The following is a 16,134-nucleotide window of genomic DNA, read 5'->3' as shown; positions in this document are numbered from 1 at the left end:
ATCCAGAAGTTTAGATCCAATCTCAGACACAGCAGTAAGCCTTTAGTGGCGGCCTGGTAGCATTCCGTCAGCTAGAACCTAGTAAATGCCAACCCATGTTCCCCGGCTGGTGGCGTGCAGTAGAAGTTAACCAACAACCTGACCAAATGCGCGTACATGCGGTGAATGCAATAGAGAATTCATTTTGAGCGCAGAAATTAATTCGCATTATCGTCGCACAGGACATTTTGGTTTCACAACAATGGCGGCACTTCAGCTCAGCTTTTCACGGTTGTTTGGAGTGCGACCCTTAGTTAAACAGGCTGTAAGGTGTTACGCCGCTACCCCGGGACCACAGACTGGCAAGAAAGCCGTCTTCCAACGTGATAAGCCTCATTGCAACATCGGTAAGTGTTCCGAAGCTGCTGTAATGCTTCTGCCATTGGTTAATACACAGCGAATAACAGTGGGGCGAAAGCGAAAAAAGAGGATCAGTGAGGCTGAGCACCCTTGTGCGCGCAACCTATTTTACTTTTCATTGGATCAGCTATGAATAACCTGTAAAAACGTGTAAAATGTCTTTTTGTGAGGAGAATATAGCATTTTGTGCGTAATACTGCATAAAAGTTTAACTACAACTAAGTTCATTGAATACATTTTTGTGTTTAGTAGCAAATAGTGAGATTTATCATATCAAGCCCACTCGTTAGTACGATTTCATTTTTATAGTACAAAGGATGCTGTTGGTACTGTTTCAATTCTGCCTCAACTATGGTGGCATAAATTTATTGTTGCGATGATTTGTTTGAAGTTAGTTTTACCAAATCTGGGCAGTAGACGCCAACAGATTTCGTAGTATTGAAAGGTCAGGAAGTAGCTGAAGTCACTAAGTGGGTAAAACAATTATCGATTTGTTGGCAATTACACGTAATGGGTCCCCACTTCAGAAGTAAGCATGGTTAGGTATACTACGATGAATTGGTTTACCGAACCTATTCAATTGACAAGACTTACTTACTTTATAACGATATATTTGCAAAATAAACTCGAATGTCGTAATAAATCTGTTTTGTGCTTCAACTTTCTAGGAACAATTGGTCATGTCGATCACGGAAAGACTACCCTTACAGCAGCTATCACAAAGGTTAATATGATTTGTTACATAATACAACAAATAATACAAGGCGCGCGTAATCTGTAAACGGTACAAAAATTATTTATACTATGTCAAAGAAATTAGCCATAATTTACTGCGATTTTTTCTGAATCGACTTGCAAAGAGGCTAAATACAATAAAGTTAAAATACTGGGGCTTACGTGGTAATGAGTAGAACTCTATATGTAGAATGCATGCATACTTATATTTATGGCCGCCAAGGCTCATTCTTTTGTCCTAGATGACTCGTAGTAAATATACACACCTGACGTTACCCAACACCATCCTGTTACTTTTTTAATTCTATCGAAATTGAGTTCAAGCCTAGCTGAAAATTACGAACTTAAGGTCATTGCAGTTGTCTCATCACCCTCTTTCAGCCTACGTTATCCGTCGCAATTATTCCTTTTATCCCATTGCAGGTTTCGCGGTCTTCCGTTACCCCATATCAGTAGGCTTAGTCAAATGTCCAAGCCGTCTTGTGACTTCCCGGCGTTATCCAATTATCTTTTTTTTTAGCTATTCAGTTATATTGTTTCGAATATTGTATTATGCTATTTTAATGATTACCTTGACTTAGATATTCCTAATGATCGATAAATAGATATCTCATAAATGTAAATCAATTCTCCCTTTGGTATTTCATCGTTGCTGTGCTACCGCTCACCCGCAACCCACTATGGATTATCATGCTATCCCAAAACGAAGTCTTATAGTCCATATAGAAATTAAGCACTACAGAAACCAATTGAATAAGAAATGTGAAAACATAGACATTTTTAAAAAACATGACAGAAAATGTGAAAGATCAACTATGTTTCAAAAATCCGACCTTGTACCTGTTGTGTGCAGCTAAAAAACTGACCAACGTCTGAGTTTGTATATTTAACAAATTTGTAAGTATTGCTGAGACAGTTTACCACGAAGTGATCTTTTACCTTGTGGATAGTCACTTGTGGAGAAGAAGAAGAATTTATGGAAAAGCTTCTGTATTTGTTAGTATGAACTTCGTTCCACACATGACGTAAATCATTAGATCAATTATTTATTGCTACTGGATCTTGATGTGATCTGAAGCCACTTAACCTGTATAGGAGTAAATTGCACCATACATTAGAACACGCTTAGCCACGCTGGACACCCAAACCCAGATACTTCTTTTTTTCTCACACATATTTCACGCTGCGTATATACACCAGCCGCTATTTGGCACAATCGTTTTTTTGAATAATTTGAATTTACTCTGATCTTGTATTTCAGTTTCATTTTTGTCTTTCTTTTTTAAATTCACGAAGTTTCAATTGTTGTTTGAAGAAAAGCTAAAAATAAAAAAAACATTTTCCTTCCATAGTTTACAGTACCCTTCAGAAGGGAGCTGTTTTTGAACACGACCAATTTTGGTTCACACATAATGTTTTCGACATAGTGTTTTCTCGCAAAGCGGCAATATAGAGACGAAAAGAACACAAAAATCGTTGAAGCATCTTTGATAAGGTTCGAACATAAGGCGTATAAACTCTGACGTGCTTTAGTGCATAATTAAACATAATAAGTCAGCAATATTCACCTATTTGGCTTTCTTCACATCGTATTATTTCAGTGGTGAATATAAACCTATACTCAGTAAATGTAGTAATACTATTATAATAAAAATAAATGCTAGTAATTTTGATTGATAATTCTCGTGTTCACTGCGGAGACAGGTTTTGGCGGACCGTAAGCTGGCATCTATGAAGAAATATGAGGAAATTGACAATGCTCCAGAAGAGCAGGCTCGTGGAATTACCATTAACGTCGCTCACGTCGAATACCAGACGGCAAACAGGTGTGTACGGGAAGCTGCCTTATAGATTCCTTTGCAGCCTTCAGTTGTGCCGAACATTACGTTGCCTCGGCAAATCATGAAGTTGCTTCATTCAACTCATTTACGTTTCCGAACACATTAAAAATTGATTGAAAATGATGAAAAATTGGTATAAAACAAACAGAAAGATAAGTAATCAAGCCTTTTTCATATATTCAGTTTCAAATCCCTGTGCACGAATTATACTTTTGGACGTTTTTATAGACATGTTTAAGAAAATCTACTGGGTTCAATTGTCAACTCGTATTTTCGCTAGTCCGTCACCTAGCTTAGGTATGTGTATAGCGTGGCCCATTACCTGATAATAATATTATGTATTCCTTATTCTAAAAGTACATTGTACCTTATGGCATATCGTAGTTGCTCGTTATAATGCGTTACATATCCCCATTTCCTTTTTCAAATCATATGCAATGCACGCTCTGATATTTATAGACATTATTCACACACGGATTGTCCGGGTCATTCCGACTATATCAAGAACATGATTACTGGAACCGCACAGATGGATGGTGCAATCCTCGTAGTGGCCGCTACCGATGGTGCTATGCCCCAAACGCGAGAGCATCTACTTCTTGCCAAACAGATTGGCATCAACCACATTGTCGTCTTCCTAAACAAGGCCGACATTGCCGACAAAGAGACGCTGGAACTCGTGGAAATGGAACTACGAGAGCTTCTGACGGAGCACGGCTTCGAAGGCAACAAGGTGCCGATTATCACCGGGTCCGCGCTATCGGCGTTCGAGGGCAAAAATCCAGAGCTCGGCCAAAAAGCCATCGAAAAGTTGTTAGACACCATAGATTCATACGTGCCAACCCCGGTTCGTGATCTTGACAAGCCATTTTTCATGTGCATTGAAAATGTCTACTCGATACCAGGCCGAGGAACGGTTGCTACTGGACGTATGGAGCGCGGCATGCTGAAAAGAGGAACGGAATGCGAAATTATTGGATATAATAAAACGTTCAAGACTTCTATCACAGGTGAGCAGGTGATTCTATCTGACCTGCGGAGTAAATTTGAGTACGTGACGAACGTTCGCGGTATCGCGTAGTAAATACGTAATTATTAGTATTGTAAACTCTATACCATTTGATAATTAAAACGTGTACCATTGAGTGAGTTACGTATATCGTCTAATAATTAAAACGTGTTTATCTCTTAATTTTTTGTTCATGAACGTTGTCTTTGATGAACTTAAGTAAAACCTTGATTATGCTGCTAGCTACTACTATTACTGCTGTGACGTATACTTGCTTACTCGGTCGAATGGGAAACCTTTATAAAAGGCTTCCTTTTTATCACGTGAGCGAAGTATTCAATGTATTCAGCAAGAAAAGGGACCATTGAAAGTGACTGATTAATTTGCCAGTGTAACGTCATCGATTTGGGTCTGTACTAAAGTCTCACTGGGAAGATCTGTATATGGCTCTTGGTTTTTCGTCGCAGGAATTGAAATGTTCCACAAGATTTTAGATCACGCTGAAGCCGGAGATCAGCTTGGCGCGTTGATTCGTGGCGTAAAACGTGATGATATCAAACGGGGAATGGCTATTATAGCGCCCGGAACGATGAAGATGCACGATTACTTTGAAGCGCAGGTTAGTTGTACCTATTTGGATTTTTGGTTCACTTAGAAATGCATAATGCTTTCAAAAACACCGAATACTTGTTTTGAGAGCATTTGTTGCCTTTTGTTTACATAGTCACAGGTACGCTGTCCGGAGCGTTGGTCCAGCAATTGTAATTTGTATTTGATGTGTTCTGAGAAGTTCATGTAATTAAAAAAATCTATTTTTTAGTGAAAAATTTGTAAGAAAAAGTTTGCATGAGTTAACGTCTTCAGCTATGAGATCGTTTGCTGTAATCTAGTAAAATAGGTTAACTTTTTAACAATAAGAAGCTGCACGTTTTTTTACATTGCATTATACCAATGGTGAGTCTGGTTACCATATTAATCAACTTTAATTCACATATTTTTGAGCTCTGAGTTTTTTTGTGAAACTAACAGGGAATCTGTCTGGGAGCTTTCTTAGGGCTTGCTTTAACTTGAGTTGAAAACAACACAGGTCCTAACTCACAATCATATATCCTTTGTCAGTTCTTTCTATCTAAAGATAAATGTGGTGTTATAATCATAGATCATATATCGTATGTCTATTAAAAAACTTGTAGGCTTTGGACCCTCATATTTCAAAATGAACTCATACAATACCCATTTTGACCACTTATGCTCATGCTTCTTGCAGATCTACGTCCTTAAGAAAGAAGAAGGCGGTCGAGAGCGTCCAATTGTGCAAAATTATCAACCACATTTATTCTCCTATACGTGGGACTGCGGCGGTCGAGTTACGCTCGCCGATAAAGAAATGCTTATGCCTGGCGAAGATGGAAAGATCAATGTGAAGCTCTTTAAACCAATGGTACTCGAGCGGGGACAGCGATTTACAATTCGGGATGGCACTAAAACATCTGGAACCGGCGTTGTGACGAATGTCCATAATAATCTTACCAATGAAGAGCGTGAGGTTCTTTTCAAGAAAACCGACAAAAACCGTGAAAAGGTACGCGAAGAGAAACTAAAGAAGAGACAGGGACTGGCGTAAAAAAGATCGAGCCTCATACAGTGCAGGATTATGGTAGCCAGCAAATTATACCGTTCCTTCTTTAAAGGAAGTCGCAAGCTATTATAACGAGACGATATCCATCTACCAACAGCACCGCCGTTCGACGAAGTTGCGTTTAACTCCTAGAAGAAGCTCTGCCCGTAACAAAAATCCACATAACCACCCCTGTGAGCGGGTTGACCCATTTTGTCTACTGTAATCACATTATTAAAAACAGAAAAATAGAGTATTGTATAAGTGGCGGTTCACGTTAATGAGTACGAAAAGAAATTTACAGATGGATATAAGTGTGCAGAAGTGCTTGTTTTGGAGGAATGATGGTTAAATATCAAAGACAAGTGAAACAGATGCGTAGGTTGGTCATCCGAAGGTTACAGAAATAACGAAAGTGAAATTAAGTAAGCAGATAGCGCCAGTATAAAAACATTGTATATTGTTAAATTTTATGCATTGTGTGAGAAAACCACAGTATTGGGGGCGTTAAAGAGAAACTACCGTAGAAAAAACTGTGGCAATTCAGGCAGTGCAGGTTTTAGCGGCGTTTAGCGAATTATCATAATACAATAAATTATTATAGTAACGATATATAATATTAAATAAATGTAGAATTGCGTGTGTGGTGGAAAAACGAAATGTTAAAGGTATCCATGAAAAGTGTTAATAAAAAACAGGTGTGCCTCGTGGTTAGTGTTCGCTTGCGTAACCCGGCACTTTTCTCAATTTGAATTGTTTTCATTTCAGTCTCCATTTTATAACACTGAAAATCTGGGAGGTTTCTTGGTACCAACATTGTTGCTTGCAACAAAGTTCTTGATCATTTATCCGAATTGTGTTACTATAGAACGTGATATAATGCATTGTTGGAACATTACTCAGCTTCGGTACCATAGACGACCCCTCGCTTATTTATTGCTATTTTATGTATCTCTGATTTTAGCATCTAAAGAAAAACATACCTAGCTTTCAATTTCATTTTTATCAGCTACTGCCTAATGCGAGGTATATATATTTCAAAGCGACACGACTGGTTATGTATATATATATATATATATATAACCAGCCGTGTCGCTTTGAAAATTCCAAATATTAATTTCATCGTTATCGATGTTCTTAGTACTGCATATGAGTAAACAAGTCCATTGTTTAGGACGAAAACCGCTGATTGATTTGATAATAATTCATTTGATGAATTGATAAATAATAATAATTAACTTCATAAATGTTCGGAAAATACATTTCAGCTCACGTTAATATAGTTAATGTTTATCAGAACCAAAAGTGTATCGTCGCACTGACAACCGTTGAACTCCACTGAAATTGAGTTCATATAAATCTATAAGGACACTGTAATGTTATGCACTTACATCGAGTATTAATATATATCTACGTTATGGGATTTGGTGTATTTAACAGCCATAATGAAGGCTGGTTTATTAACTTAGATAGTAGAATATCTGAAGGGATAGTCGGAAACATTGATTTTGTGGAAGAGGAGTACAGCAGGGGCAGCGTTTGAGTTAAGTTATCAAAGTATCTCTTGTAACTGTTGTTAACCGTGGTTACAAAGTCATAATAGACTTTCAGATATTGCAAAAACAATGCCGATAAATTACAATTTTTTTTTGCAGTATTCTGCTTTGCATTGTCAACTTGTATTTAAAAAACAGTTTTATTTGCATAAAATTAAAATTTATTTTAATATAATTAACAGTTCCGGATAGTTATCTAGACTCTTCATTTACTGCGAATGAAGTACTCTAGATTAAATTGCAGAAGCACTGAAAGCTTTCTACCCGAACGTGATCTGAAAATAATTTAATAATCATCATAATATCACTATGACTCCTTATTGAATATGTCGTCTATTTTCTTCTGTTTTAATATATTTAGGCATCAAATTATACCATGTGGTATAATTGATTTGGACAAGCGTCGATGCCTATTTAAAAATCACAACAATACTTTGTGAAAGATTTACAAGTGAATAGCACCATCAGAATATAGACATACTTGCATTATTTTTAACGTTGCTTTCTGTATGGACAACTAACACGTAACTACTGAATTTTACCGTGTTTACTATTAGGCTATACTATATATAAGGATAATGTGAAATTTGAAGTTTGTGTATTTTACATTTAAAAACATCTGGATTCGCACATCTGCATTATCTACGCGATCGTATAGAATATTGCATTGTTCAAGAAACACAGAAAAAAGATACTTAAAGATGTAACAAAAATGTGTGCTCGATTTACAAGCCGAGCCAAAATAAATCTACGAAACAAATATAAGCATATTTGGCAATATACCGTACGTAAAAATATAAATTTTATCAATTAATTTCGGTGGACGGCGGATCCCACATAGTCGCATTGTCATTTGATATTGATCTAATTTTAGTATTCTGCGTACCTACAACAACCAGTGTACCCTACTAAATATATTCACAGCCACACAAAAAAGTGATACGCCTAACCTATTATATAATAAAATTCCTTTATATCCATGTACGAACGGATACAACTCGTATTTGTGTCAAACAACGTCTAAGTTCTGTTTTTTTCTTAATGTCTCCATATAGGACGGTCGAACAATAGCAAGTTTCGCGGGCTATAACACGTCCCTCACGTTACACAGAGACTTGCAACTAATATATATATATATATATGTGTATATATGTGCTGCGTCTGTTGTACAGTACAATATACATGATCAAGCCACGCCATGTTCAACAGCAACGATAGGACGACGCCAAATCTTCCATCGCTACCACCGAGGGCGCTGGGCGTTAGCTTCCACTATTGGATGGTGTCTGGTGCGAATGTACATGTGTCCCCCTAGTGGCTTGCCTCCTGAGATGCTGCGCTGTGAACTTCTCAATTTTTCTGCGCACAGCCAACTAGACCCGTTTTAGACGACTTGTGAAAAGTCACACTGTGTCTGTTCATTGTTCGAACACGTTCGTCGACCCATTCTGACACGACGTCCTCTAGTTTTTAGTTTTTTCGCAGTGTCCTATTACTTCATGGCGATGTTGCTACGTAATGGTGCGCGTGGCGCCCAGATCACCGCGCAGGCTTCTGCTGCTTTTGGCCTAAATGGCGGCGGCGCGAGTTGCTGTTTTGGCTCATGGGCGAAGGTGAGCCGAGGCCGTTTCTATATTAACAGCGGCAGCAGTAGCAGCAGCATTCAGGTTAGCAGCCGGACATCAACAGTCAACGGTGTGTGCCTGCTTGGTTCACAGCTCCAGCAACGTGTTGCAGGTTTTGCTTCAAAAGCATCGCAGCAAAAAAACTCAGCAAAAATGTCCGGTCTCCCTCGTGTCTTCATGGATATTGAGGCCGAAGGCACCAAGCTTGGTCGTATCGTTATGGAGGTAAGTGTCAACCTGGGACCATGTTTGATTTGACCGAGTAAGATTTGTGTTGCCATCAAAAATTCTATTAGTCCTCCTACCGGCGTGGCCCGCGTTGCGTTTCTTTTTGGGTTGAGCCGGCATCCTGCGCTTGGTTATCTAAAAAGGGGCTGTGTTACGCCGGCGTGCGGCCACGTTTCTATTTGCTAGTCGAACCTATGCAAAGAGCACCGAGGCAATGTGAATCGACGCTGCCAGCTAAAACAAAAAAATTTGCTCGCCTATAATTCGACAATGAATTTTGTGTATTATCATATAATTAATACGGCCGCTACACTTTTGGCGCTGTTTTGACAGTTAAGCCTAACTCTATTTTCATCTATAAGGTACCGTGTACGGCGGTCACTCTAGGGGCGGCTGGTGGGTTCAGCGGGAGCGTGCTTGTTCTAGAAGTCTCCATACCTTACGCATTAAGAAATTCAGTGCGTTCGCGCCTCACGCTGTCATCGGCCGCATCGATGATTATTGGTAATCGGCGTTATGAGAAAGAGATGGTTGTAATTTTTCGCAATACCCTTTTTGTCAATCAGCAGCAACCGAGATACTAGCTGCCGACAATAGAGAGAGAAGAAGACTGCATCTATTTATGGCTAAATAGACAATCAATTTAAAACAATACAGCTAAATTATATGCCGAATAAAACGCCTAGATGAACAATTTGATCCGAAGATCAATGAAACGAGATGGAGCACCGGTTTGCTCCAATGAGACAATAATTTCAGGGAAGCCTGCCGCGATGGCTATCAGCCACGCAGAACTGTACTACTTATTCATATATCTGCTCCGCAAGCGAGTAATCGTGATTTTATTACAATATTTCTACCAATTACGAAATCAAGCGTTTTAGATTCACAACATTTACGTTTACAAGATGTGCAGTATACGATGCAAGCAATGACTTCACATTAGGTATTTATTCCACCAAATTCTTTTTGCATTAGTTATTGACGTATCTTTAGCTTGTTTTTCAACTTAACTCGATTTTATTTCTTCACGTTTTACTTATTTTTCCAGCATGAGAGGAGCAACAGAAGTTATTACTTCGTTTCTCTCCAATTGTTGTTCATTGTATGGTGCAATGACGCTCAAGCTTTGATGACTGAGAGCAGAGACCTGTGTTACACGCACAACCATCGTTGACTTGTCCGCCCACTTTTCATCAATGTAATTAAGACGAAACCGCTGTCCAGTTTGTGCGTCGTTGAAATTTTTAGCAAGACTTGCTTTTCGTGTGATTGTGGTCTTTGTTCGAGCGAGCGTGTTATCGATCTGGGGGTTGCTTGTATAGCCGGTTAGCTTTTTAACCACGAAGACAAGACCCGCATATGCGGAAGACATACACAGACAACTGCACGAACGTGCACAGTCCCAGCCTGTCGGAGGGTATGTGGGTGACTCAGTGACCTTCTATTTTGTCTCATGTTACAGCATGTTGTGGGTACGATACGATGGAACGGTTAGTGCTGCTGCTGCCACCGCCGTTGCGTATGCCGAGATTACCCCGTTGATAATTTGTCTACTATAATTATAAATCTTCTATGATGATATAGCTCGCAGGTGGAACAGAGGGAAAATGACAAAGCATTGATTTACTAGGACCACTACTTCTGTAGTACTGCAACCTACGCTGCCATTTGCCATCATCGTCGTGACGAACATGCTTCTAATTGTTTAACTACATCACATTATAGTACAAACAAGGCTGTGCGAGCGTCCGAGCATAAAGACATAAAGCAGAGCTGTGTTGTAGGCATCGACTTTCCTTTGGCGCTCATTTGAACAAACGTTTTTGGATCTGCTGTGGCAGCGGCAGACTTGCCGGCGTCATCGTGGACTGCTTTACCGGCTTTCGCTTTACAGCAATGTAGCGATAAACAGGCAACAACTTAAGTATACAGGTAGCACCAACAGTATATTGAAATGACTCGGAAGTGTAGTCGCGTATCCACACAGAGATGATGGCATGTTAAGTTATCTAGTGCCCTGTGCAATATTTTTGTAGGGAAAGATTCCGTGTGAATAGCAACGATAATCATAACAGCACCAATCCCAAAGATTTGATGCTAGTATATGCTCGCTGAGACATGTGCCGAGTACATTTTTTAGAAACTTGCGTGCCTCGAATTTAGGTTCTCGCTATTATTATTATTATATTTATTATTTTGGCCAATATCCGTTTGTGTATGTGTATTTAATGATTTGTGTGCAGTCTAGTAATTTCATTCTTGTGCGTCCGTATGATAAGGTAGTCGCTCGCTTTGTGACGTAATTTGCGCTGTTTCGCACGTCCTGAAAAAGGGTCCGTCCAGTTGTACACTGCCCTGCATATTGCATCCTAACCAAGACTGACGTGCAACCTACCAAATTGTTTTTTTATAGTAAAAAGTCTCGCGTAGACACGGTTTTTGCCTTTTCCGCAATTTCCACTATAAGCAATGATTGAATTAAGCAATGATCGAAAAAAGGACCGGAGAAGCAAGGGTTACTACGACTACGATATTGCTGATATTAGTAGAGAGCGCCAACCAACGTTGCCCCTAGGCCGGAAGGAAAAAAGGGGGTAAGATTGGAATATAGAGGCAGTGCCGGGATCACGTTTGTTCCTTTTTTTTTTGCTTCAAAGGCGGTTAGTCTGCGAGACGCCCACGATAGTATGGTATCTATTTGCTTCGATATGTAGTGTTGTTGATGTAGTGTACATGTTATGGTGGATCAAGCTGTGATATTACGGATAGGTTCTTTACAAACTTCAGTAGCTGTACATACGTATATTATTTATGGTAAGTAAAAATGCATTAGGTGATAAAGAGACTATTATTTCAACTGGTAGCATGTCATTGCTGAAATGCAATACTGATAATCTTACAGAGCTCAAAATAACGAATAGTTCGATAATTAATCATTTCGAGTAAAAATCAACTGTGTGGTGCCCAAATGTATAATTAGCGGTTCTTTTTAAAGTTTACTGATCAGTTTGTTTTTTTTGCTATTCTCGCACCTTCTTCGATTTGCAGCTTCGCTCTGACGTCGTTCCCAAGACCGCCGAGAACTTCAGAGCGCTTTGCACTGGTGAGACTGGCAAAGGATACAAGGGATCGACTTTCCATCGTATCATCCCTAACTTCATGTGTCAGGGCGGCGATTTCACTAAGGGCAATGGCACTGGTGGTGTGTCGATCTACGGTGAGCGTTTTGAGGACGAGAATTTCACTCTGAAGCATACCGGTCCCGGAATCCTGTCGATGGCCAACGCTGGCCGAGACTCCAACGGCTCGCAATTCTTCCTTTGCACCATCAAGACCCAGTGGTTGGACGGTAAGCACGTTGTCTTTGGCTCCGTTGTCGAAGGCATGGACGTTGTTAAGCAGATGGAGGCTCTCGGGTCGCAGAGTGGCGCCACCAAGAAAAAGGTTGTCATTGCTGACTGCGGCCAGCTTTAAGCAGATGTAACCGTATCTTCTGCTTCCTTTCCCATATGACCATCTCTTGTTCAATAGTAACAGATACAGCCACAATTCTGAACTTCACCATCACTTCAAGAACCATTAACAACTAATATATATATACACCACGCAAAATAGCTGTAATGTGTAACATCTACACTAAATGTCCTGGCATTGGTTGCTCAAGAGCAACGAACGAAAGAAAGAAGGATAAAAACATGAAGAAAAAGGGTTCAAGACTCCTCACCGCGTCGGTGTACTAGTCGCTGAGGGCCCTTTTTGCTGCATGGAAATTAATCGAAAAGAGAATCGGGAGGATGCCATCGTGCCGCCATCCACTGACAAGTTTGAGCGAGCAAGGACTATTTTCCATAGGAAGCGTAACAAGAACAGCAACCAATACAATAGCTAATCTAAGTACATACATCTACACACACAAGAATAATACAGGAACCAAGCATCAAATCAAAGCAGGAGGCGGACATATGTCAAAAGTGCTACAGCTGCCAGTTTATGATAATTATCACATGATTAATATCATGGTAACTTCCGTTGTGTATCCGCCAACAAACCATATTACTAAATGAAGACAGCAAGCAATTAAAAAATCAATTTTTGTTTAGTTCTTTATCTTAAATTGATAAAAGCGAAATAAAAGTAATTTCATGGTTAAAGGTAGACGTTCCGCTGAACTCAGACTGAAGCGTAGTTGTTTTTTGCCCTTTGTTAATGGAATGACCGGGGCGTAGTTCTTTTTTGCCCTTTGTCAATGGAATAGGTACTTGTCACGTGCTCCTGACGGCGACTTCTCGGCTGGGCAGGCGTTAACATACCCATACCTATGGGATGGGCTGTTGGCATTCCCTACGTTCTAGATAATAATGCTAATGATAACGATTTAATACTGATGATAACGGTTGGTCAGTTTTCTCTTAGATGAAATCATCAATAGTTAAGAACCAAGAAACACTTAATAGTAACGACAGCGACAACCTACACTTGATACTCTTCCTCACAGAAATATATACAAACAGCTTTGATGACAGAAATATATACAAACAGCTTTGATGACTTCAATTAACAAAAATATAAACAGCTTGATGACTTCAATTAATAAAAAAATATAAACAACCTGATGACTTCAATTGACTTCAATTAACAAAAATATAAACAGCTTGATGACTTCAATTAATAAAAAAATATAAACAACTTGATGACTTCAATTAATAAAAAGACAGAAGGAATTTCCTTTTTTCTTTTCGAACTGATAATCTTTTCATTAGTCTTTGTGGTGGCCTCTCATCGTAATTTCTAGGATAATTGCTGAATAATACTGACCTTATAGATCGGGCATTTGTAGCTAATATAGGTGACTCTATATATGATTAAGCCAGGTGTACCTCCGAAGTTTATAAGGGCTCATGCTTGGGTCCTGTTCCACTAGGTTTCAGAATGGACAGAATGCGAGCTTAGGTGCTCCCATTACATAGCAAGAGGACATCGCCCAGCTCCCGTTAGGATTCGGAATAGCAGAGACCCATAATTCTCCATTGTCATTGACAACGTTTTATTTTTGCTGTGCGGCAAGTAGAATACGGAGACAAAGCTTGACGTGTGGTGTCATAGAAATGGTTCCTTTCGGCGCAATATAATATTTTAATTAGCAGGTATTTTGAGATTCGACAGTTACGGTTGGTAGGCGGATTAATTTGCGGATGTGGGTTAAGCTACCTCCCGCATCACTAAATTTGTTTTTAAAATGTTTTCTGTGCAGCATAAATTTGTAATTATGTGACCCTTATATTTAAATCAATATATTGCGCCACTGCTGGGGTGCCGTTCTATTAAAAGAACGTCCAATTTGACGATACAACGTTCCAATCGTTGATGAGCTCCCACATAATGTTGACATTCGAGTATTCCTTTTATTCGAATTGATACGCCATGACTTTTGCGCAATTAGACGAAGCAATGTAAGAGGTGACTTTTTAGTGGAACCGTCCGGGATGACAACTACCCATACTGAAGATCATTTTTTCGGGGCAAAACTCGCAAACAGAATGAAAACCACCTTCCCTATATCATATAGTTCCCCTTTTTTAAAATAGAAACTGTATTGTATCGCTTGCAAACAAGTTATGTCTTGAAAAATCGCGACGAGCAAAATTACAACTTGTGTCTTTATTTGAAGATGTTCGAAAGATCATTGAACTCTTTTAACAAAAGAGGGAAAGGGTTTTTAGACAACCAGAAGTTCCTTGCGCAAAAACTCAGTTAAAATTACCAAATATAATGACTACATAAATGTTATCGCTAGAGCAAAAGCTGATTTGTTGAAATTCAAAGTGAGAGTGGCATAATGCATCATTTAACGAGAAGCCAGAATTGAGAGTATAGACGTGTGAAGACTGGTCACACGTCGGGTTTCAAAATTCTTTTGTTATCTACACTTCTGCACAATGGGTAGGAAAGTGAAGAAAATGTTGTTTCGCGTTGTCACTCTGAACAAACGTTAAAAAAAACTGTCCATTCCTTCCAGGAGAAAACTGAAATAGAAGTACTAGGAAATCCAGAATATATGTTTAGCCTAAATATATCATATCTAGTCTTGCGTCGTGCACTGCATATCGGTGAATAAAGTAATCCAAGTTAATCTTAAATTAAAATATCTACATGTAACTTCTATAGCTATGCGGTATTTTCTAGAATCGAAACTTCCATGTATCATCAAGCGTGCGATGAATTCTGACTGATATCGATTAACTTATTGAAGGATTAGCTTAGTACTATCGATGTTTTCTGTTCCTGAATTTCTGAATACTCTTCGATAGTTTAACTTCTCAAAATTGTGGAAGATTATGGATTCTCAAATACAGATTCACTAAGCGGTTTACTTTTTAACTAATGCACTATTTGTAACGAAATAATCCTAAAACTTAAAATACACTATGTTGATTACAAACCACCGTTTAGTGACAAGAATCCTTATTAGCAGAGGTAGCCGGTCTTACTTAAAGTTTTCCCATTAATAGAGCTTTCTTATTCTAAGTCTATCTTTCAGGCCCAACATAGACTACGGGGCATAATATGAATGTTCGTAATGGACCGAAAATACCGAAATTTTGCATTGGAAATCACCTGAAATATATACTGACTGCTGGATATCTCAGTTGCTGCTAAGCTAAAAATTTAAGCAAACGAAAACATGTCGAAACCTTTGAAAAACAACACCATGAACCGTTAGCTATTACTGTAAGTGAGCGTGGCCCCACTTAATTTCGCTCGTCTTAAATTAGGAAATTACTTTCTATTACATAACGTTTTCTTAAACAATCGACTATTAATTATTAATTTGAGTTTCAAAGTAGTTCAAAAGTTCACTTTTTGTGGTAGCTGAGTTGGATAGCTGTTCCGATGTCAGCATTGGGTTATTACCTGACCTTCTATACTTCATGGTATAATTGAGGGCTATACTTCATCCGCAATAAAATTAAAAGCCAACCGAGCTTCGCTTATTTTATTGAAGTAAAATATATAGAGCCTGAAAATACGGTAAAAAAAATTAATAGTCCACCACGCACCTGACTTAGTACGGATTCTCTGTAGACGCCAGCCAAAAACCTTGAGTTCAACTCGAGTGTCG

The 16,134-nt window shown here is 38.9% G+C and overlaps 2 protein-coding genes across 2 annotated transcripts; both read left to right on the top strand.

The window, feature by feature from the left end:
• Positions 1 to 98: 98 nt before the first annotated feature.
• mEFTu1 (mitochondrial translation elongation factor Tu 1) lies at positions 99 to 6,349 on the top strand. The gene is made up of 6 exons (XM_022855659.2): positions 99 to 386; positions 1,068 to 1,123; positions 2,839 to 2,960; positions 3,435 to 3,985; positions 4,452 to 4,603; positions 5,252 to 6,349. Exons 1-6 carry the CDS (start codon positions 242 to 244, stop codon positions 5,606 to 5,608), a joined length of 1,383 nt encoding a protein of 460 aa, XP_022711394.1. The 5' UTR covers positions 99 to 241; the 3' UTR covers positions 5,609 to 6,349.
• A 2,262-nt stretch (positions 6,350 to 8,611) lies between these two features.
• Positions 8,612 to 13,755, top strand: LOC111273747 (peptidyl-prolyl cis-trans isomerase). Its single transcript, XM_022855657.2, has 2 exons — positions 8,612 to 9,008; positions 12,063 to 13,755. The coding sequence occupies exons 1-2, from the start codon at positions 8,658 to 8,660 to the stop codon at positions 12,486 to 12,488; spliced, it is 777 nt and encodes a 258-aa protein (XP_022711392.1). The 5' UTR covers positions 8,612 to 8,657; the 3' UTR covers positions 12,489 to 13,755.
• Positions 13,756 to 16,134: the final 2,379 nt, after the last annotated feature.

This window comes from Varroa jacobsoni, unplaced genomic scaffold (genome assembly GCF_002532875.2).
Source record: "Varroa jacobsoni isolate VJ856 unplaced genomic scaffold, vjacob_1.0 scaffold_221, whole genome shotgun sequence".
Lineage (NCBI taxonomy): Eukaryota > Metazoa > Arthropoda > Arachnida > Mesostigmata > Varroidae > Varroa > Varroa jacobsoni.
Note: the sequence above shows the minus strand (reverse complement) of the source record. Positions and strands in the feature narration are given on the sequence as shown.

Bases quoted from the DNA above. Each gene is read 5' to 3' on its own strand.
- mEFTu1 (XM_022855659.2), top strand. From the start codon at position 242: ATGGCGGCACTTCAGCTCAGCTTTTCACGGTTGTTTGGAGTGCGACCC. The intron at 1,124-2,838 runs GTTAATATGATT...CTGCGGAGACAG, and splicing joins TTACAGCAGCTATCACAAAG to GTTTTGGCGGACCGTAAGCT. The intron at 3,986-4,451 runs GTGAGCAGGTGA...TTTTCGTCGCAG, and splicing joins GTTCAAGACTTCTATCACAG to GAATTGAAATGTTCCACAAG.
- LOC111273747 (XM_022855657.2), top strand. From the start codon at position 8,658: ATGGCGATGTTGCTACGTAATGGTGCGCGTGGCGCCCAGATCACCGCG. The intron at 9,009-12,062 runs GTAAGTGTCAAC...TTCGATTTGCAG, and splicing joins TTGGTCGTATCGTTATGGAG to CTTCGCTCTGACGTCGTTCC.